Source organism: Megascapheus bottae, chromosome 21 (genome assembly GCF_031878675.1).
Source record: "Megascapheus bottae isolate mThoBot1 chromosome 21, mThoBot2.hap1, whole genome shotgun sequence".
NCBI lineage: Eukaryota > Metazoa > Chordata > Mammalia > Rodentia > Geomyidae > Megascapheus > Megascapheus bottae.
Genome location: NC_143529.1, coordinates 12378406 through 12403115, shown reverse-complemented (window position 1 = coordinate 12403115; position 24710 = coordinate 12378406). Strand labels below are relative to the sequence as shown.

Genomic DNA, 24710 nt, shown 5'->3' with positions numbered 1-24710 from the left:
CCTTGGACTTTCTCAAGGCTAGAGCTCTACCACTTGAGCCTCAGCACCACTTCCGGCTTTTTTCTATGTATATGTTACCGAGGAATTGAACCCGGGCCTCCTTGCATGCTAGGCAAGCACTCTACCAATAGGCCAAACTCCTGGCCCTGCCGACAATTCAATTTTTAATAATGGAATGTGATTGTTCTGTACATAAAGCTACACCAAAAGTTGCTTAGCATAAAAAGCTACTTTTAGATTAAAATGTCTCTCAGGATAATGACTAAGACTGCTTTCAAATAATCTGTAAATCATGGGCCTGATTTATAAAAATGAATAACCATTATTATTTAGTGAAAAATATTTGAAAATATATAATTCAAAATATGTTAATACTAACATCATTTTAAAAGATTTATAAAATACAAACTAGTGTCCACACATTAGATATTTATTAAAGTTCATTGACTAATCTACAGTGTCAAATTAAGAACCAATATCTGTGCTTAGGATATAGCTCACTAGAAAACTTGTCCACCATGTAAAGGCCTAGGGTTCAATATTCAACACTGAAGAAATAAAAGCCACTGCTTAGAAAATACATTTAACATACAGAAGCAAAGGTGTGGCTCGCACTGAAAATATTACTGAAATAAACACTGCTAACACTACATTGTTGACTAATGTTATGATGAAAAACACTACAACTTATAAGTGCAGGAAACTCTACAGAACAAAGACCTAGGCAGAGGCATTTGGGAAAAAAAATCAAATGCTAAGCATATATAATAAATATGAATAAGGGAAAAATAATATTGAGAATGGATATCTGTTGAGAGTGGTAAAATGTTTATGATTTTTCACTCCCTCCCGTACCAGGTCATGGAGCTTAAACTCTGTGCCTGGGCATTGTCCTTGGGCTCTTTAGCTCAAGGCTACTACTCTATCATGTGGAGCCACAGTGCTACTTCTGATTTTCTGGTGGTTAATTGGAGATAAGAGTCTCATGGACTTTCATGCCTAGGCTAGCTTTGAACTGCGATCGTCAGATCTCAGCCTCCTGAGTAGCTAGGATTACAGATGTGAGCCACTGTGCCTGGCAAGATTGCCCACTTTAAGGGGAAAAATAGTTTCCAATTCTGTGAGGCCACTTAAGACAAATATAGGCTGGCAAATAGAAAAACAGATTAGATTTAGAGAGTAATATATTGCCTTCTTCACATCCTACTCAAAAACTGTGTTCCAAAGACAGGCTTAAAAACTTATTTATGGGAGACAGATTTAACAGTATTCTCGATGAGGCCAATACCTTTACACACACTTTCAGAGACACAAGCACGCTCACACACACACACACACACACACACACACACACACACACACACACACTAGACATTCCAATTATATAATCAATATTCACTACTATCTAACTACAGTCCAGCAACTTGTCTCAAAAGGGATTAGAAAGGTAGTTTAGACAAATGCTACTTATCTTATAAATATATACAAGGGGATAACCTTTTAAATTTCTATTGAAAACTTTCTTTAGTAAAAACCTAAAACACACTGGAAGACAAATGCTATGTCTCTATCATTATTAAATTAAAAAAAATCTTGTAGCCAAGATTATATTCTTGTGAACTTTTATTCAACTAAAATGTAAAAAAGTCTTAAGATTTAGTCTTCAGATTTAAATTTTAAATTTAAATTTTAAATCTGAACACATATTTCTTTCAGAAGCAGAAAGCATTTATTATTATTATTACTATTATTATTATGAGCTGGTCCTGGAGCTTGAACTCAAGCTCTATGTGCTATCCCTAAGCCTCTTTGTGCTCAAGGCTATGCTCTACCATTTGAACCACTTCCCTAAAAGTTTCCCTAAACAGAATACTTTATTTCTTGCAAAATTTAAAAACTTTTTCTGAGTAGTTTAGTGGAGATAAAGTGTCTCATGGACTTTCCTGCCTCAGCTGGCTCTGAACTACAATCCTCAGATCTTAGCCTTCTAATAGCTAGGACTACAGGTGTGAGCCACCAGCACTTAACCTGTCATCACTATTATTATTATTATTATTATTATTATTATTATTATTATTATCACTATTATTTTGCCAGTCCTGGGGCTTGAACTCAGAGCCCAGGCATTGTTCTTGGACATTTCTTGCTCAAAGCTAGGGTTCTGCCACTTCTGGCTTTTTCTGTGTATGTGATACCAAGAAATTGAACCCAGGGCTTCATGCATGCTAGCAAGAACTCTACTACTAGGCCACACTCCCAGCCCTCATTATTATTAATTTTTGAGGAACAATTTTGATATATCCTAAAAATAGAGAAAAAGTAAAGCCTGTTTATGTCCCATGCTTTAGACAAAATGAATGCTTGGCATTTTTCTTTTAATAAAGGATACACTGTGATTAAAAGAAATGCATTGAGGGCCGGGAGTTTGGCCTAGTGGTTAAAGTGCTTGCCTAGCATGCATGAAGACCCGGGTTCGATTCCTCGGGACCACATACATAGAAAAAAGCCGGAAGTGGTGCTGAGGCTCAAGTGGTAGAGCTCTAGCCTTGAGAAAGTCCAAGGACAGTGCTCAGGCCCTGAGCTCAAGCCCAGGACTGGCAAAAAAAAAAAAAAAAAAAAAAAAAAGAAATGCATTGAAGCTTCATAGCTAACATGAGTTTTACAGGATGAACCAAACACTTTATAAACAGGCCAATCTTAATTTTTACACTTTTCTGATTATCATGTCATCATCTATTTTTTCCTTTTCTTTTCCAATTTTATCTAAGTAACTACAAATTACTGATTGAGGAGGGTTACAAAACTTTATATACAACTTTTTTTATTCTCTAAGTGATCATAGTTATTATATGTTTTACTACTTTATCTCACTTTCCTAAAGTAAAAGCATTGTCTTAGTATAAATTTCCCTCATCATAAAGATGCTCAAGTTTTTGTTTCACCTATCCTCGGATGTAAAGTTCTGGAAAAAAAAAAAAAAAACAACTTTATATTAACCAAGCTGACTTCTTACATTCATCAACTAATATACCTGGCTGTTATTCCATTTTAAAGACACGTTAATTTCTAACACTATAGAACGTAGAAATTGTTTCTATGGATAACATCTAAATATAGCACAATTACCGAAAATGTATGCAGTGATTTTTAATTCAGTAGACTTATAATATTTAAATGAGCAAATTATATTTATATTTGCTTATTTTAATGGACAAAATTTAGGAATTAAAAATTCCAGAAGTATCCAGAGAAAGAAATCTTCACATTTACATATTCTATTTTTTTTTTTTGCCAGTCATGGGCTTGAGCTCAGGGCCTGAGCACTGTCCTTGGACTTTCTCAAGGTCAGAGCTCTACCACTTGAGCCTCAGCACCATTTCTGGATTTTTTTCTATGTATGTGGTACCGAGGAATCGAACCTGGGTCTTCGTGCATGCTAGGCAAGCACTCTACCACTAGGCTAAACTCCCAGCCCCACATATTCTATTTTTGTACCAGTTGATTTCATAGCTATTTTTTCCTAAATAAAACAGAGGATTTTAATTTATTAGAAATAAAATGAGTGTATAACTGTTTTTTTTCTATAACTGTTCAGTACTCCTGACTGAAAAACAAATCAAAATATTAAAAAGTTTACCAAAGAAGTAACACTGTGGCTCAAGAGGTAGGGTGGTAGCCTTGAGCTGAAGAGCTCAGGGACAACACCCAAGTCCAGAGTTCAAGCCCACAACTGACCCCCCCCCCCAAAAAAAAAGTTTCTTTAAACAATACTTTATTTCTTGCAAAATTTAAAAATAAAGTGAAGTTCATTAGAGAAAGAAATATAAAGAGAAAAGTTCTTCTCCAAGATTTAATTGGAAAGACAATTATATATGGAAATCCATGCTTTGTAGAATAAGAGAGAATTATTTTAAGATGCTATTATTGTGTAATCCTACTCACGTAGAGGAATCTAAGAATCATGGTCCAAAGCCAGCATGGGCAGAAAAGTCTTTTAGACTCTGATCACCAATTACCCAGCAAAAGGCCCAAGTAGAGTGCAAGTAGAGTAAAAAGTCAAGCAAAAGCATGAGGCCCAGGCCAGGAGTATAGCCTAGTGGTAAAGTACTTCTCTAGTATGCACGAAGCTCTGGGGTTGATCCCTCAATACCATATACACAGAAAAAGCCAGAAGTGGCACTGTGTCTCAAGTGGCAGAGTGCTACCCTTGAGCAAAAAGTGTCCAAGGATAGTGCTCAGGCCCTGAGTTCAGGCCCTGGACTGGCAAAACAAGAAAACAAACAAGAAAGGATGAAGCCTGAGATCAAGCCCCAGTACTAGCACACTCACACACAATAATAGAAAAAAAAACTTTAAAGTCTTTTGCTGTTGTTCACAGATGACTTTAAGGGAGCTCTGAAATTACTGTTTCCTGAAAATGTGTTCAACATATAAAAGTAGCCTGTCTATATATTATTACTAATTCCAATTCTTCTAATTATTAGAGCAAAACATAGAGTAGATTATTAGAAAAAACAAAGATAATTTGAATTTCTCAAATATACATTGTACTACATATGCTACTTAAAAGACATACTGTCAAAATCACAATTGGCATTTTTGCTTAAATATATTATTAAGAAACTTTATCTGTGAAATGCATCTCTAGTTTCCCTTTTTCCTACCCAACTTTTGCTAATGATAATACAACAACAAATTTTCATTACTAGTATGTCAAATAGTAGTTGGGATGAACATGCCAGTTTCAATACTCTGATTTTAATCTCACTACACAAAAACAGAACTTTTGAAAATCCAAGCGTACATACAACAGTACCTTAAAATTTATTACCTCTAATCAGCAGTAGTAAATAGGAAAATGATTAACTAAAGAAGGACTGAAAAACCACATCTCTCAACTGTCACATTATCTATACCATTGTAATAGAAATGCCTTCCTTTTAAAATTTAATGAATTGAACATGATTTCTTCATTTTGGAAGCTTTAAAAAATGTATTTAATGATCTTTAGAAATGAGTCGTTGAACTAAATCAAGTATATTTTCTCAAATTCAATTCAGTATACACGAAGAGTTAGTTAATAAGCCTGGATTCCATGTTAACTACACACTTTAAATGTCAGTCATAATACAACCTAAGCACACCATACCAAATTATAGCAATCGCTAAAGTACTTTTTTAGGTATAAAAGCCTTGAGGCTTTTGGACAGTGGAGAGATGTGGTTAAGATTTCAAAGCAGTAAAAAAATCAAGATTCAGTTATTCATTATGGTAGAAAGGAAAAGTGATCACTTGGAATCTTGAGTATTATATTCTGTTTCTCCAGCTGAAATCTGGCTGAGTCGCTTACTAGATCCCCAAAATTTTCGAGAAAGCTGACCCGAACGCATCTGTTTAAAGTAATACAGAGAAAGAGAGAACAGATATTAAGAAATGAAAGGCTAGATTAATCTATAAGATACTGATTATATAGAATGCAGAATAAATTTAACAAAACCATTAATGTTCTGAAGATTCTGATTAATAGTCTTGATTTTTTTAGTTAAGAAAAGTCTAATATAAATCTGTAAATTTAAAAATGAAATAGTCCAGTTATGTCAAAATTACATGACTTATTTAACAAAAATATGTATCATTAAAAATAAGCTTCTCAAATAATACTTCAAGACTTTCTTTTCTGGTATCTGTAATACTAATCATGCTGAAACTAATACTGAGCAATAATGAAAAGGATACAATGTAATCTAAAACCATTTTTGTTGTTGTTATTGGTCCTGGGGCTTGAACTCTGGGCCTGGGCCCTGTCCCTAAGCTCCTCAGCTCAAGGTTACCGCCTTACCCCTGGGCCTGGGCATTGTCCCAGAACTCTTCAGCTCAAAGCTACCACTCTACCTCTTAAGCCACAGCACTACTTTTGGTTTTCTAGTGGTTCATTGGAGATAAGAGTCTCTCTGTCTTTAGTGCCTGGGCTGGCTTTGAACTGAGATTCTCAGATCTCAGCCTCCCTGAATAGCTAGGATTACAGGTGTGGGCCACTGTGTCCAGCTTCTAATAAAAAAAAATTTGATACATGAATTAAAAAATGTTTAATGGTGTTTAAAAGTGGTTTAATGCTAGGCACCTGTGGCCCAAGCCTATAATCCTAGCTACTCAGGAGGCTGAGATCTGAGGATGGAAATTCAGAGCCAGCCTCAGCAGAAAAACTGCTCTTATTGTCAGTTAACCAGCAAAAAGACAGAACTAGAGGTATTACTTAACTGGCAGAGTACTAGCCATGTATGCAGAAGAATGAGTGAGATTGTGAGGTCCTAATATTGGTAGACACACAAAAAAGAAAGAAAAAACTGATAAACTTTAATCGGCAGTATATGCAAATGTAAACCATAAACTTAAAAAGGTAAAATCATTAAAAAAAAATGAAACATGCTCCAAAAATAAAGTTTTGGCAGTTTTTTGGCTTGTCTGTTTGTGTAGGTGGTATACCACCAAGCCAAAAAAGGGCTGGAGATTTTTTGTGTTCCTTATATTTGAGGCAGGGCCTTACTTCCTACCTGGATGTGCCTGGACCATGATTCACCTATTTTAGCCTTCTATCATACCTGGGATGACAGGTATGCCATATAGGGACTGAAGACATCCTGTGGACCTCTCAGTTCTTCTAATTTCAGTCTCCCAGGCAGCTAGGATTACAAACATAATCCAAAGGAACTCAAATTCTGAGCATAATTGGAATGGTACTCAACAGAAAATGTATTAAAAGGAGATTGGGAATATGGCTTAGTGGTAGTGCTTGCCTAGCATGTATGAAGCCCTGGGTTCAATTCCTCAGTACCACATAAACAGAAAAGGCTGGAAGTGGCGCTATGGCTCAAGTTGTAGAGTGAAAAGAAGATCAAGGATAGGGCCTAGCCCATGAGTTCAAGTTCCAGGACTGGCAAAAAAAGAAAAAGAAAAAAGAAAGTATAATAAGAAACTCAATCTTAAATAAAAGCCTTGTATGTATGTATGTATGTATGTATGTATGTATGTATGTATCCATCTGTCTGTCTATCTATCTATCTAATATATATTTGGGAAGAGGGTGCATATGTGCTGGTCCTGTGTGTTTTCCCTGAGCTTTATTCTTTTCCCCTTCAAAGATAGTGCTTTACAACTTGAGCCACAGCTTTACTTATAACATATTAGTGGTTAATTGGAGATAAGAGTCTCATGGACTTTCTGCTTGATTTTACACTGCAGTCCTCAGAACTCAGCCTCTAGCCTCTTTAGTAGCTAGGATTAATGGTATGAGCCACCAGTAACCGGCTAACATATTTTAAATATAATTGAAATACTGAAATACAGAGTTGCTCACGTAATTTAGGAAGGTTACATCCGAAACTAAATTTTGTAGTCACTTTATAATTAAAAGACATCATCCTGAAAAAAAAAATTATATGGGACCTGATGTAGTAGTGAATGCCTGTAATTTCAGCTACTTAGGAAGGAGTGACAAGAGGACTGTGGGTCAAGGGATCAGGGCAAAAGTTAGCCAGATACTACTTCAAGACAAGCTTGTGGTCCCAGCTATTCAGGAGGTAGAAAAAAGGAGGATATTGTTTCAGGGCTAGACTGAGCACAGTTAGCTTACCACTTTATCTAAAAACAAACAAACAAAAAGGAAAGGGCTGGAGTATGGGACTTAAGTAGTTAAGCACTTGCCTATAAGAGTCAAGGCCCTGTGTTGAATCACTAGTACTGTTTAAACAATAATAAAAATAAAATGACTTAAATCTTGTATAATAAAAACTTTAAATTTTTATAAAACAAAATAAAAAATATTTATAGAGTCCTTCTGCTCTACAACCAGTCAAAATGTGATGTCTCTTCTGCTTTATACAGGGCTGGGAGTTTGGCATACTGGTAGAGTGCTTGCCTAGCAGGCATGAAGACCTAGGTTTGATTTCTCAGTACCACATACATAGAAAAAGCTGGAAGTGGTACTGTGGCTCAAGTGGTAGAGCTCTAGCCGAGAAAGCCAAAGAGTAGTGCTCAGGCCTGGAGTTCAAACCCCAGGACTAGAAAAAAAAAAAAAAAAAAAAAAACCTACAAAGATGCCATAGTGAGATTTCTCAGAAAGGGCCAATTGTTAACTCCCCAACATTAATACTGATTAATATAGGTGTATATAATACATTTCTTGAGAGAACCACTAGGTTGCTTGAAATTTTTGAAGGAGCAAGAATTAAATTTATGATATCTAGATACTCAGTTATTGATGAACCAATCACAAGTAAATTTACAGTTAGAATAAACTAAGAAGCAGCACATTGATATAGAGGGGTTTATAGTTCTAAATAAAAATGTTTTTACAGAAAGACATTTAGTCATGCTCTATATTTGATAAAGATTACTTTCATGTTTGAACCTGTATTTCATATTTTATAAAGGATTTTATATACAAAGATTCCATTTATTGATCTTCATTGTAAATAAGGAATACAAGTATTTTCTCATTCATACCAAGTGGTACACAAAAATTTCCAAATGCATGCCTTCAATTATATCATAATAAAAATGTCACTCTTGAATAACAACTTTACCCTCTGTTTTCATTTACTGCCTGTGGAAGAGTTAAATTTGCTTTTTAACTTGTTCATCCATAATGGAGACCTTGGAGACAAATAGAAGGAAGCAGAACCAAGGGAACCACCAATGGTACTGGAAATAACATCTAGGATACTAGGTTTTACCTCAGATGGCTTGCCAACACCCACTACAATCAATTTTCCATCTTCTAAACCTACAAGAATATGGCTGTATTCTTTGGTTACACCAACACAATGGATAGGCAATCGCATGGCTAATGGAGTGACACTGAGATTCAAGCTAGAAGAGAAATTAAAAAGAAGATATAATTACATACCTATAGAATGGACTCACAGAATTCTATACATGAAAGTTAACTTTGTGATCAACTTGTACTACATTCCAGTTTTACAGATATGAGAACTTAGTTTCAAATCTTAAAAAAAGTCATCAACCCAATATAAAAAATTATTTTCCTTACTCCTGAGAGTTGTACTTTTTCTTTTCAATTTTCTAATCTATTTTATTACTGCACTTTCTTTTATTCATTATCTGTCTGAGGAAAATATCTTTTCTGCTTCTGTGGGATTAGATAAAACATAAGACAAAGGAAGAGGGGGAAAAAAAGGTGTGATTCCATACAGATATCAACTAGATTCTAGTCTTCATAGTTCTTCCTAAAACAGGTCAAAATAAAATTATTGCACCAGTCATTATTCCCTGGCCCTTGGATTCTCAATGGGCATTTGTTCTAGCCTTGTGTTGCCAGAGTACACACCATATTCCCTCTCTCCTGCCTTTTATTTCCACCCTCTTTTCTTCCCTTTTCTCTACCCCCTTTCATCCCATTCTCTGTTTCTCTCTCTTTACTTTGTGTTGGTTTTTTGAGATAGGGTCTTGGTATGTAGCACAGTCCACTTTGGAACACTTTATGTAGTCTTCCTATGATAATCCTTCTGCCCCAGCCTCCATAGTCACCATAACTGGTGATATTATTTCTTGTATATGGCCTAAGTTCATCTCTATAAAATAGCTCTCTACTTCTATTTCAATTCCCACCAGTCATAACAAGATTTGACTATTCTGATCCCCAGCAATCTTTTGTGTCTTTAAAACTCTGTCCTTATAACTAAAACTACAAACTTTCAATTTTATTTCTCAAAAATAATTAGCTGTACAAGGGGGTTTCACTTTGACATGTCCACAAATATGACAAAGGTACATAAAATGTACCTTGGTCAAACTCAACCCATTTTAGTTTGTCTCACCATAGTTCAAAAACCCTTTAATTTATAAAAATTATTCTTTTCATAATTATAAAAAGAGGCACTATTTTCAATAAATTATAAAATCTAATTTAGGCCATTTATTTCCATTCTAGGATGTAAGTGTTGTTACTTTTTTTGTAAAGGATTCATTAACATTGATTTTTACATCATATTTCAAATAAGTTTAACAAGCAAGTGTTCAAGAAGGGAATCTCTATATACATACTTTCTGTCTTTTAAAGTGATACTTCAGTCATTCTTATTACTTACCTGTAGAGATCTCTTATCGATAGGAGCCCTTGTAAGCTGCCTGTGACAATATGTTCTCCAATTACGCATATATCTGATATCTGTTCCTTCAGGTCTTGAGACCCTAAATATTTGCCATTTATTGAAAACAAGTGCAGTGCATTTTTATCCTGAAAAGAGTTGTAAAGAAAAATGTAAGGATCTCAAAAGCTGAGCTTTTATATGGATAGCTAAAGCTATGACTACAACAAATGATTAAAACTTTGTAGTAAAAGTATGGCTGTATTTAAAAAGAAAATGCATAGACAACGTAAATGCGACTTCAAATCATACCTTCAAGATAAATCTAACCCCCTCAAAGAATTAAAATCTTCTTCAGTCCAAAAATACTCTACATTCTGCGTGTGTGTGTGTATCTATGTGCATGAGTGTATGCCGGAATCGGGGTTTGAATTCAGGGCCTTTCACTCTCACTTGGCTTTTTGCTCAAGATCCTCAGATTTCAACCTCTTAAGTAGCTAAGATTACAGGTACAAGCCACTAGCACTAGACTTTCAAAGGCACCCCAGACAGGAAAGTCATGGGACTCTTTATCTCCAACTTACTGCCAAAAAGCCAAAAGTGGAGCTGTGACAGCACTAGCCATGAGAAAAAAGCTCAAAAAGACAGTATCCAGATTTTTTTTTTTTGATGCTAAAGAAATTTTATTACTGAAAGGAGATAAACTTATTAACTTCAGGGCTTATTTATGTCTATCTTGCCTGTACAAAAAGAATTAATGTTAACTATCATTTCCACTTAAACTTATCAAGTCCTACACAAACCAGAAATTAAAAGGCTAAAATAAAATCCAAATAAAAGGAAAAAAATTATGGTAGAACTTTAATGGTAAGGAATTAACAACTGATTGATGAAAGGAACAAGCACCTTTTTTAAACTATGTTCTTTCCTTACTCAACTGCCTCATATAAAATGTGTGGAGAGAAAGCCATTCTATTAGATAGTCTATACCTACTGTATTCCAGTGTTTTACCTTGAGAGTGGTCTTTTCTTCAATGCTGGAGTAGATAACAATATGTCCTTCCCAAGATAAAGCCAAATTGGGAATGGTCAGGAACAGAGAACTCTCACAAGGTGGTCGTAAAGTCCTCATGTACTGACCTTTCTGAATGGTATGTATAATCACAGTGCCATCCTACACACAGGAAATTTGGGAAATGAAAAACAACAAAAAGGAGAGAGTGGTAAGATTTTTTAAATGTGGAAAAGAAATGGAGAAATTTATTTTTTCACCAAATACATAAAAATCTTAAGAGAAAAAAATTGAAACTAAAGCTATGTTTTAACTTACAGATTACCTACTCCCGTAACTAGTAAAGCCAATAAAATTCCCCAATCATGACTGTAAGGTTTCTGGCTTTTTTTTTTTTGTATTACTCTACTTTTGCATATGTCTAAAACAAACATGCAATAAAATTTCTATTATCATTTCCAAGGCAAACATTTAGATATAAACCTTGTTACTACATTTATGAAAAAAGTAATTACCATTTCTTACAGGTGAAATCTTACCCTTGATCCTGACACTGCCATGTCTAGTTCTGTGCTGATGCCCACACTTAATACTTCATCAGTGTGTCCATATAAAATCTGAAGAGGTTTAGATGTTAAGCCCACAGGAGTGCCTCCCTAATTTTAAAAAGAAAAGGATTTTCTTGATGTTCTTTTTAATTCTTGTAACAATATTTATACTGCACTTTAACATTCTAGAAACAAAGTAATATTGCAAGTAGTTATAATCATAAAAATAGTTCACAGTATGTCAAGATAAAGCATTTCATTAACCAAAAGAGAAAAAAAACTGAAGTACTAGTAAAGTACTACCAAAGTGTAATAGTAATCACACTATGTACAATAATAGATGGTTTTATTACAGGAATGGTTCAAGGATGATTCAAGATTAAACCATTTTTTTTAACTCAAATAAGTGAGCTTACAGATGACATAACTGGTAATACTGACAAATCAGACCATAAACTGTGGGGAAGATAACAAAACTATGCTAACATTAAGTACTCAGATTGGTAATTACGTTTGGTTATGTATCAGAATATCTTTCATCTTAATACATATACAAGGAATGGTTTGGGGGTAAAGGAAGGTGGTAACCCTAACTCTTCAACAGATGAAAAGAAATAATATTGGAGGGAGATACTTAGAGAACGTTAAGACAAACAGCCCAAAATGTACTATTTTTGCAATCTTTCTCTAAGTTTGAAATTTTATTAAAATGAAAAAATTGAATTAGGAGTTTTATGGAAAGTGACTTAAATATAAAATACCCATTAAAAAACAAGAAAATTATAATACTCCTTTTACAATAATAATTATTGGAAATGAAAATGATTTTTAAAAAATTAAAGTAGGATGGGGCTGGGAGTTTGGCCTACTGGTAGAGTGATTGATTACCTAGCATGCATGAAGACCCCGGTTCGATTCCATGTACATAGAAAAAGCCAGAAGTGGCTCAATCAGGAGAGTTCTAGCCTCAAGAAAGCCCAAGGACAGAGCTCAGGTCCTGAGTTCAAGCCCCAGGATTGGCAAAAAAAAAATTAAAATAGGAATACCAATATGGTAATATAGAAGTAAATGAAGGCTAGCAAAGGGCCAGCTTAGCAAGCATATCAGTGTGCTGCAGGTACTGCAGCTGTTGCAAGGGCTACAAAAGTAAATAAAATAGCTAAACCTAGTACCACCAATTATTTTTTCTTTTATCCAAAATTATTTAGGAACCTAAAACAAATATGAGAATACTTTTTATATTTTTGGATATGATTAATAAAAACATCCATTTCAAATGAATAAAAATTAAATAATTTCTTCTGAGACAGGTCTCATTATGTTGCCCAGGCTGGCCTCAGTTTCCCAAGTGCTAAGGTTACAGAAATGTACCACCATACCTAGATAAATATGATTTTAGTAAGGCAAGCATTAAGGTTTTTTCTTTTGTTTTGTTTGCCAGTCCTGGGCTTGAGCTTAGGGCCTGAGCACTGTCGTATCACTTGAGCCTCAGTGCCACTTCCAGCTTTTTTCTATGTTTGTGGTTACCAAGGAATCCAACCCAGGTCTTCATGGATGCTAGGCAAGCTCTCTACCACTAGGCCAAACTCCAGGCCCCTTAAGGTTTTTTGAAGGAGAATTTTGCTAAATTATTTTTAAGGATCATAAGGAAGAATACTATTCGTATGAGAATAGGTGAGATAAGCTTACAGAATATAGATACAGTGAGGTAGGAATTTGTCTATGAAAACATTGATAATTCATAGAAAGGGAGGTAAATGTCAAAGAATAGGAGTCCCGAAAAAAGATATAGTTCATAGGATAAGATGATTTGCTTTCTATCCAGAAATAAAGTCTTAAAATGTAAAATAAAAAATAATAAATTAAACATTGTAAAATAAAAGCTAGTATAAAAAGCAGAAAAAATTTAATAAATCTTGAGTGAGATAAAGTCTATTAAAGAAAGGTAGAAAACATAGAAGCCATTTCAAAAGTCTCATCCTGACCTAATATCATTACAAAAGGCAATGAAAGATTGATGAAAATTATAAATTTGTGATTTCTGCTACTATCACCAGAAAGACCCATAGAAATATTATGCTGTAAGAAAAAAGTTACTATTTTCCTAGAAGTTAAAAAGGAGAAATTTTTGGAAAATAATAGAGTATAAGACAATGAATCAGAAAATAAACCTAGAAAAATAGTATTGATCAAGATAGGACAAAATACTGATAAAAGAAGGCAAAGGAGGGCCTGGAGTTTGGCCTAGTGATAGAGTGCTTGCCTAGCATGCACGAAGACCCAAGTTTGATTCCTCGGTGCCACATACATAGCAAAAAGCCAGAAGTGGTGCTGTGGCTCAAGTGGTAGAGCTCTAGCCTTGAGAAAATCCAGGGACAGTGCTCAGGCCCTGAGCCCAAGCCCAGGACTGGCAAAAAAAAAAAAAAAAAAAAAAGAAGGCAAAGGAGCTCATAGCCAGGGAAAAATTAATTACTCTTTCAAAAGTCATCTTAGTCTCCTCTTAGTCTCTGATATAAATTAAGAACATTTTAATGTGTGACTACCTGATTTACTATTTGCCATATCATACATGTAGTATCTCTGGAACCGGAAATCAAATGTATTCCACAGTGATCTGTAGCTAAGCAAGTCACAATATCTATAAGAAAAAGGAATAAAATGAAACAAAATGGCTTGATTGTGCTGCAACAGAACTTCAAGGGAAATTTGCATTTATTTTCAGACTGTTAATTATTCTAATAAGAATGACATTGGGAAAACACTGTATGGAATGATCAAGGAAAGAAGTAGAACTGAAAGGACCTAGCAGAGCTTTCTTTGAGACAATTCTCTTTGAGAGTGATATATAAATGGAGTCTTTGGGGGATATCATATAGTTTGAAATAGAGCTAAGGTAATTTTGATACATTTCTTTGCTCCCTAATCCTAGTTACCCTCTCCTCACATTAGACATTACAATCCTATTGAATATGTGCTCTTATTAAACAGTACATTTATTATTATTATTTGTAAATTTACAACATAATTTTTTTTCTCAACTGTAAACAGCTAAATTAATTGACATCTTAGGAAATCAATGGTATAGAATTAGCAGTAAACTTCCTATCTGTTCTCTAATAGGTTTATTAGGAAAAAAAATAAACAACAACAACAAAAACTATGGCTCATGGTATAATCCTGGCTACTCAGGAGGCCTAGACCTGAGGATCACAGTTCTACACCAGCCCAGACAGGAAAATCTGAGATTTTTATCTCTAGAGCACTAGCCTTGAGCAGAAGAGCTCAGGGACAGCACTCAGGCCCCTAAGTTCAAGCCCCACAACTGAGGAACAAAAATAAAACAACAACCAAAAATGACTCTATGGTTTTTTTTGTTTTATTTTGTTTTGGTTAGTCGTGGGACTTGAACTCTGGTCTTGGGTGCTGCCTCTGAGTTCTTCAGCTCAAAGCCACGGCCCTATCCCTTGAAGCACAGCCCCAATTATAGTTTTTTGGTGATTAATTGGAGATAAGAGTCTCACAGACTTTTTAGTGCCTGAGCTAGCTTTAAACTGAAATCCTCAGATCTCAACCTCCTGAGTAGCTAGGATTACAGGGATGAGCCATCGTGCCCAGCAAAACTACTCTGTGTTTTATTCCACAAGCTGTATAAGTTAAACTACATAAACAGCTTTACTGTGTCATGCTTTAGTGTTAGATACATAATAGGGCAGTTGATTATATTATTTAATAATGATATATTTTTATTTTGTCCTAAAATCTTTATGTATAGTATCAAACTTTCTGAAACTTAAATTTTACTTTGTTTCTTTCTTTTTTCTTTTTTGCCAGTCTTGGAACTTGAACTCAGAGCCTGGGCATTGTCTTTGGATTTTCTCAAAGGGAGTACTCTGCCACTTGAGCTATAGCACCACTTCTGGAATAGGTGATACTGAGGAATTCAACCCAGGGCTTTGTGCATGCTAGGCAAGCACTCTACCACTAGGCTACGCTCCCAGCCAAATTTTTCTTACTAATTTTTTAAATGTAGTACCAGGAACCAAATCCAGAGCCTTTTACGTGCACTCTACAACGAAGACACATTCCCAGGCCATTTCAGTCAATTAAAAAAAAAGAAAAAAAAGGGGGGGAGATAGGAGTTTGGCCTAGTGGTTAAAGTGCTGGTCTAGCATGCATGAAGACCCAGGTTCAATTCCTCGGTACCACATACATAGAAAAAAGCCAGAAGTGGTGCTGAGGCTCAAGTGGTAGAGCTCTAGCTTTGAGAAAGTCCAAGGACAGTGCTCAGGCCCTGAGCTCAAGCCCAGGACTGGCAAAAAAAAAAAGAAAGTCCAAGGACAGTGCTTAGGCCCTGAGCTCAAGCCCAGGACTGGCAAAAAAAAAAAAAAAAAAAAAAAAAGGTTTCATCTGACATCTTCTATATACTATTTAATTTATATGGTGCTTTAAATATGCTGCCAATATATTATACACTCTTTTAGGGAGCACATAATACTTAACTATAGTTATATAAATAAAAAGTCAGAAAAAATATTTTGCAATGCTATTGCTTACCCATATGTCTGATGTTGTGTGAGATAATTTTGCCTCTTGTAAGTGACATCACTTGAATACTATTATCCCAGTGTCCAGCACTGAAGAGCAACTTCCCATCATGTGAAACAACAAACAACTTAGAGGTAATGTCCAGCCCTGGAGCAAAAGGGCCACTCATACTACGCTGAGTTCTGTAAATACAATTAAATATTAGACATTTCCTAGGAAGGTCACTTATACTAATCTTTTTTTTTACTTCCTAAAAATAAAGAAAAATATGCAAAGTTCTATTTGAAATAAATTAATCTTATTACCCTCATATTATTCATAAAAATAAAAATATACAACAATAGTCTCAAGCGTTAAGCATAAAGAAGTTGAGATTAAATTGGGCATGGTGGCTCATGCCTGTTATCCTAGCTAATCTCAGGAGGCTGACATCTGAGGATCATGGTTCAAAGCCGCCCAGGCACTAACGGGGTACTAAAGGATACGTGAGACTCTTATCTCTAATTAACCATAGAAAACTGGAAGTAGCGCTGTGGTTCAAGGGGTAGGATGGTAGCCTTGAGCTGAAGAGCTCAGGGACAGCACCCAGGTCCAGAGTCCAAGACCCATGACCAACAAACAATAAACCAAACAAAGAAGTTGAAATTGGTAAACAATTTCTACAATTCTATATATGTCAGCCTCAAAGTATAAGGCAAATATAGGATATAATAGGACGAGGGAAATCAAGAATAATCTAGAACTAATGATCTCTTATACAGGGTAATATACAAGATAAATTAGATAAAAATAAGTCTTCTAATTACTGTGTCCCATTCCACCCACAAGTCTATGGCTTGTCTGCTTCCAAATGAAATACCTATGAACTTAGAAAATCAAGGTTCTTTAGAAAAACAGAAATGTGTGTAAAGAAAAATAAAGGTGGGCCAGGAGTGTGGCCTACTGTTAGAGTACTTGCCTAGCATGCATGAAGCCCTGGGTTCTATTCCTCAGTACTACATACACAGAAAAAGCTGGAAGTGGTGTTGTAATTCAAGTGGTAGAGTGCTAGCCTTAAGCATGGAGAGGCTCAGGGACAGTGCCCAGGCCCTGAGTTCAAGCCCCAGGACTAGCAAAAAAAGAAAAATAAAAGAATAGCTACTGTGACCCTTTAGTTCTAGAACTTTATTATTTAATATTAACTTGCTAGAATATCATTTGTGCAAAACATAAGGAACACTGACTTGTATAAGAGATAGTAAGGGAAAAGATCATTTCCACCCAAAATTCTGGAGTTTGTTACACACGAGGAAGATAAAAGAAATGGTAACAATCATACCATTTTAAATAATTTTCAAATATATGATGCAATATGATCTTTAAAACAATACTGAATTTGAAAGAATGACATCACCCCATTTGTTAGGAAATGGAAAGACTTAGAAAAAGTCATATTAAGTGAAGTAAGCCAGACTCAAAGGAACTTAGGCTCAATGGTTTCCCTCATTCGTCATAATCAATAGAAACCTTGGGCTCTACTAGCAGAGATCTGCAATAGAGCAAAATCTTGATACATAAGGCCATATAATGTGAAGCTAATTGAAAGGACCTCCAGGATATTGAAACAAAAGCCATATAATGAATGATTGTTGTCCTTAATGTACTATGTTGTCTCTCATCTCCTTTGCTATCCCTTGGTTATCTCATATTGGTATAGTACCTCTCTTTGTTATCTGATATATTGAATTTATTTGTATTTGGATATTTGAAATTTGATAGGGAAGGGGGGAAAACCAAGACGGGAGGGGGGTGTGGGGGGGGGAGGGAAATGGGTACCAAGACATGTGAAAGGGTATCAATGTATGTGAATTAATGCACCTTCTATCTGGCAAATATCATGTAACCCTTTTACTAATTACAATAAAAAAAAACAATACTGCATTTGATTTAAGTTGGGAAAAAAATATAAGCTAGCACACAGAATAATCGAAACATCACTATAAGATCACTGAAGTAATCTTTATAGCTTAAGAAGTACATATGAAACCAAGTGCCATTAGCTCACACCTACAATTCTAACTATTCAGGATGCTAAAATCTGAGGACTGTGGTTCAAAACCAGCCTGAGCTGTGAGATTCTTCTCTACAATTAACCACCAAAAAGCTGGAAGTCAAGCTGTGGCTCAAGTGGGAGAGTACTAGCTTTGAGAAAAAGAGAATAGGCTAAAGGCTAAGGCCCAGAGTTCAAGCACCAAAACAAGCATCTCTTCAACAACAACAAGAACAACAACAACAACAACAACAACAACAATATATATATGATATGATATATAGGACTGAAGTATATTATATAGCTATATATATATGATCAAAAGTACATAATGTGTATATGAAAATAACATAATGAATGTTAGGGCAGTGCAAAAAAGATAAGGTAGATTTGATCAAAGTACACTATAAGCATATATACAAATCACTGTAAAACTTCTTTGTACAATTAATTTACCCTACGAAAAAGTTCTAAAATAACTAAGATAAGCACCAAATAAAATGCATAGGACATATTTATAAATAACAAAGTAGAATAAAATTACTATTATATTTAGTTTTCCTAATATAATTATTGTTTCCATAACTATAATTATAGAAATTTAGTCTTGTATTTAAACCAGTATCAAGTGAGGATATAACTTAAAAAGAGGGAACAGGCTGGGGAAAGGGCAGAAGAAATAAGAAAAAAGCTGGGTCTTAATACATCATTATGAAATGGTTGCAAATAGTGACTCATGCCTATAAGTTTAGCTATTTGGAAGGCAGAGGATAGGAGGATCACAATTCAAAGCTAGACAAAAAATTAGTGTCATATCACAACAAACAGACACAGGTAATGGTTTGTGTTCTGAGATATGTGGGAGGACACTGATACAAGGTCTGTGGTCTTAGGCTGTCTTAGGCAAAAATGTGAAACTTACCTCAAAGACAAAAGCCAAATGGCACATGAGATGGGGTTGTGGCTTAAGTAGTAGAGAGCCTGCCTAGCAAGCATAGGTCATGATCTCAAATCCAAAAACTACTACACTTCCTTCCAACAAAACAAAACATAGACCAGGTGCTAGACACTTGTAATCATAGCCACTCAGGAGGCTGAGATCTGAATATCACAGTTCAAAGCCAGCTGGAGCAGGAAAGTTTGTATGACTCTTATCCCCAATAACCACCAAAAAAACAGAAATAATGCTGCGGCTCAAAGTGTTAGGGCACTGGCCTTGAGTGCAAAACACAGAGATAGTACTCAACCCTGAATTGAACTCCCATGACAAAAAAAAAAAGAAAGAAAACAACAACCAACCAAACAAACAAACAAAACCCCAAACAAGAGGTATAGTTGTGTAGTTGTTTTTCTTGGCAACAGATACTTTGTAGCTGTTCTGTCTTAAATGTTCACTTACTTACTTTGGATTTGTCACTGTTTGATCCTTGATGAATGTGAAATAATTAGAAATGTTTCTATCATAAGGCAGCCATCCATGGGTTCCAACAACATAATTCATACTCACTGTTATCTGAAAAAGTATATGAGCTTTAAATAAAAGATTAAAGAAAGCAGCAAAAAATAATAAAATGAGATGGAACGGTGGTTCACTCCTGTAATCCTAACTACTCAGGAGGATGAGATCTGAGGATCAAGGTTCAAAGCAAGCCTGGGCACAAAAGACCGTAAGACTCTTATCCCCAAATAACCACAAGAAAACTGGAAGTAGCACTGTGGTTCAAGGGTAGGGTGGTAGCCTTGAGCTAAAGAGCTCAGGGACAGCGCCCAGGCCCAAAGTTCAAGCCCCACAACTGACGAAAAGAAGAAGAAGAGGAGGAGAAAGAAGAGGAGGAGGAGGAGGAGGAGGAGGAGGAGGAGGAGGAGGAGGAGGAGGAGGAGGAGGAGGAGGCGGAGGAGGAGGAGGAGGAGGCGGGAGAGGAGGAGGTGGGGGAGGAGGAGGAGGAGGAGGAGGAGGAGGAGGAGGAGGAGGAGGAGAAAATGCTAACATCCTGTGGGAAATGCTATGAGTAGTATAGTTTATAAATGAAATTCACTAAATCATAAAACAATTCAAATAGAAAAAAGCTTTATCTTATTGTAAAGAAAAAGGGTCTTCCTTTGGGCTTGAACTCAGGGTCTTGTGCTCTCACTCTCTCTGTCTCTGTCTGTCTGTCTCTCTCTCTCTCTCTGTCTCTTCTTTGCTCAAAGTAGTCCTTCTAACGGCTTTTTTGATGATTAATTGGAGGTAAAGAGTCCCACAGACTTTTCTTCCATTCTGGTTCTAACCCTGATCCTTAGCTTTCTGGATTACAGCAATGAACTACCCAGGCTGGGTAAACTGCCTTGATTATAAAAGTAACAGTTTACTCACCCACTCTCTAAGTCAGGTAAGTTAAAATAAAACAGATATTAAAATTAAAAACTGTAAGCCTTCCAACACTGAAAATCTTCAGTTATAATTTCTTCTAGCTTTCTAGAAAGTTTTCTAAGCAAATACATTATAAAAATAGATCTATTTCTGAAATCCTACTGTTCACTGCGCCATATTACATTTTACTATGCCTTTGTGACAAAATTTGAATGAAACTGGTTCAGTTGCCATGATTCCAGCTCTGTGGTTTGGAGAAAGCTATTTCTCTTAAGTTTCAAAGTCTTATCTATACGAAGGAAATAATAATAGTGTTTATCTCACAGGGCTCTTATTTGGATTATTATTATAAAGTCCACGAAAAATATTCAGTAAACTGCCCTGGATGTGTGCCTTAACAAATTCTGTGTCTTTCTAATAATCATTATTAAGAGTTATAAAATAGTTTATGTTTTGGCCACACTGGAGTTTGAGATCAGGGCCTCAAAATTCATAGGCTTGACCATTTGAGCCACATCCCTACTCAAATTTTGCTTTTAGTTATTTTTTTCAGATAGGCCTGTGTATACTTTTGCCTAGATGGGCCTCATACAGTCCTCCTCTATCTATAGCCTCAGGCATATCTGCAATCACAGGCTACTGGCTTACTAATTGAGAAAATGAGGTCTTACTTTTTTGTGTGAGTAGGCCTTGAATTGTGATCCTTCAGATCTCTGCTCCAAAGTAATTGAGGTTGCAGGTATGAGCTACTATACCCAGCCTTAAAATAACAGATGTTAGCCCCTACTTCCCTATTTTCCTTATACAAAAATTTCTGGTTATTTTCATAAATTCCTTCCTCCATATAAACTTTAGAATTACATAACTACTTAAACGTGACATAAAAATAAGTAATATTTTTATACTTCATTAAGTTATATAGAAATTTCTGGTATTTTTAATGGCTTTATACTATTTATTCTTCATTTTTGATATAAGTTATAATGGATACAGACATGCCAGTATGAACATCTAAATCCACTTACCAGTAACTCAGGGCTGCCTTGAGACATAAAAGAACGAGACTGATTTTTGGGGACAATGGCCTTTAATAGTGGAATACCATCACTAATGCCCTATAAAACAAAAGATATTAAATGGTTGCTTCTTCTTATCTTCAGGTACAAATTAAACTTTCTCATTATTTAAACAAGAAAAGTGCTATGATATAGTATGTTTTCTCTACCAAAATATACAAATTTAAAATGTAGGAAAAGAATTATATATCATGATTAGATGGCATACTAGAACCTTCTAAAAACCATTAGCTATTTCACATGTGTGTGAACTGCGGTTTGAGCAAATTAACATAAAAATTGGTTATACTTTATAGGAAAAATATTTGAGGTTTAACATTAAAAAATAAGTCTATTTCATAAAATGAGGTATTTTCCTGAAAGCTACAATGTTACTAGGAAAAAATAAAAACAGTTCTCAAGAACATCAACTGTCATCTTAGTATAATGCAAAATAAAACCATAATTTGAATTTAGCTCCTTGATGTGACAATATTACAAACAGAGCGCCCAACATTTTTAGAAAAATCACTATCATTGGATATGTATGATGTACCAAGTATTGTTCTAAGAGCTTTATAATACAAAACAATAATTATTAAAATAGTCATTAAAATTAGTTATACTTTATAAATTTATAAGTTAGTGCTCAGCTTTGATCTTTAAATTGAGGATTTAACAATGATTTGCAGCCATGTACCAATAGCTTGTTCTTATAGTTCTAGCTACTTAGGAGGCTCAGTGTAGAAACAATCTGGGCAACAAATAAATCCTTACTTCTAATGAACCAGCAAAAAGATGAAACTGGGCCAGGAGTTTGGCCTACTAGTGGTAGAGTGCTTGCTTAGCATGCACGATTCCTCGGAACTACATACATAGAAAAAAGCCAGAAGTGATGCTGAGGCTCAAGTGGTAGAGCTCTGGTCTTGAGAAAGTTCAAAGGCAGTGCTCAGGCCCTGTACTCAAGCCTAGGACTGGCAAAAAAAAAAAAAAAAAAAGATGAAACTGGAGGCATAGCTCCAGTGGCTGAGCACCGAACTGTGAGTGTAAGATAAGCAAGGGCTTAACTGAGCTAACATCCCAGTATCAGGAGAAAAAAATGGCTTTCATTTAAACAAGGTTAAATGCTATCTTTAAAAATCCATTTATGTGGTAGATGGGTGGCTTACGCCTGTAATCCTAGCTACTCAGGAGGCTGAGATCTGAGGATCAAGGTTCAAAGCCAACCCCTGAACAAAAGGACCTGAGACTCCAATTGATCTCTAGAAAAGGGGATGTGGGGCTTGGCTCAAGAGTAGGGCGTATCCTTGAGCTGAAGAGCTCAGGGAGAGTGCCCAGGTCCAGAGGTAGGGCGGTAGGCAAAGTTCAAGCCCCATGACTCATCAAAAAAAAACCAAAACAATTTATTAAGCCCTTGCTTTTACTACCTTTTCTATTTTCTTTAGGAAAGCACTACAAAATGACAACCTACAGAAGCCTTCCTTTTTTATAAGCATATTAAAAATATTTCTTAGATGATGAAAAGAGAATTACAAACTATTAATACCAAGGACATCTATGGGGGTCTCTATTCTATCCTGTTCTCTCTCCTGCTCCAGATACTGCACTGCGGGAAAGCTACCAGGTAACAAGATACATAAATAAAGGAATAAATGTGTCACTACATTGGCAGAAAAACTCAGAACAAACTATTATATACAAATGATAGCTTTATCAACATTATGTAATGCATATAGTATTGCATATCCATCAAACTATGGGTAAATAAGATTGTGTGTGTGTGTGTGTGTGTGTGTGTGTGTGTGTGTGTGTTGGTACTAGGGCTTGAACCCAGAGGCTGAACTCTCACTTGGCTTTTTCCAATCAAGTATGCTGGCTACCACTTGAAACATGGCCTCTACTTCTAGCTTTTGAGTGATTAATTAGAGATAAAGTCTGAAGGACTTTTCTGTCGGAGTTGGTTTTTGAATCATGATCTGCAGCCTTAGGCCTTATAGGAGAGCTACTTGAACCAAGCTCCAATAAGATTTTATGGGATAAATTTAGTTACCTGGAACAGATAATACTGTAGGAAAGGAAATGTACTTATTACCTGATATTATGTAAATGTAGCCCCTTTATATAATAACAGTAACTCCTCTATAATAACAATAAATGAATAAAGATTTTTAAATTTAGTGATGAATAAGCAAAGAATAATTTTAAAATATTTTAGATAGTTAACTTCAAGTGGTTAACAACTTTGCTAATAGTTCAATGAAATGTGTTGTCTGAGCTTTTTTGCTCAAGACTACTGTTCTACTACTTAGAGCAACAGTGCCATGTCCTGTTTACTGATGGTTATTAATTGGAAATAAGAGTTTCATAGATTTTCCTCCCTGTGGGCTGGCATTGAACCACAATCCTCAGATCTCAACTTCCTGAATAGCTAGGGTTACAAGTATGAGCGACAGTGCCCGGCTTCTAATACTATTATGTAATAGTTATTAATTGGAAATAAGAGTTTCATAGATTTTCCTCCCTGTGGGCTGGCATTGAACCACAATCCTCAGATCTCAACTTCCTGAATAGCTAGGGTTACAAGTATGAGCGACAGTGCCCGGCTTCTAATACTATTATGTAATACATTTTTAATCCTAATACAAAAATATATGAAATAAAAATAGTCAATTATAAGACAAAAAAATTTATAGTCTGCTTCACTGAAATATTTGCTCTAGTGTATAACATGAGAATAATTTTTTGCTTAAATGTTAGAGCTCTATTGAATCTGGAAACACAATTCAAGCTAAGCTGCATGCTTCATTTTAGTGAATGTACAGGTAACTGTACAAATTTTCCATTCAATGAACTTTTCTTATATAGCTGGGAATAAAAAATTAAATGTCACTTAAAACAACAAAGAAAATTTGTCACTGAATCACATTCGTATTTATTTAAACTTGTAGTATGTGGTAATGATTTTCCCAGTAGAGCATGCTCCTTTCAAAATACTTTTTCTGGTGGGTCATGGGGCTTGAACTCCTGTCCCTGAGCTCTGCAGCTCAAGGCTACCATCCTACACT

The 24710-nt window shown here is 35.4% G+C and overlaps 1 protein-coding gene across 1 annotated transcript in view; it reads right to left on the bottom strand.

Moving 5' to 3' along the window:
* Window positions 1-2627: 2627 nt before the first annotated feature.
* Nbeal1 (neurobeachin like 1) overlaps window positions 2628-24710 on the bottom strand; it is a 156265-nt gene continuing 134182 nt past the window's right edge. Inside the window, exons 48-56 of the mRNA XM_090354628.1 lie at window positions 21616-21705; window positions 19644-19753; window positions 16221-16393; window positions 14210-14304; window positions 11658-11774; window positions 11119-11280; window positions 10107-10255; window positions 8733-8868; window positions 2628-5390 (exon numbers count right to left, since the gene is read on the bottom strand). Of these exons, the coding sequence (XP_090210754.1) occupies window positions 5289-5390; window positions 8733-8868; window positions 10107-10255; window positions 11119-11280; window positions 11658-11774; window positions 14210-14304; window positions 16221-16393; window positions 19644-19753; window positions 21616-21705 (1134 nt within the window). The 3' untranslated portion in view covers window positions 2628-5288. The remainder of the gene's footprint in view (window positions 5391-8732; window positions 8869-10106; window positions 10256-11118; window positions 11281-11657; window positions 11775-14209; window positions 14305-16220; window positions 16394-19643; window positions 19754-21615; window positions 21706-24710) is intronic.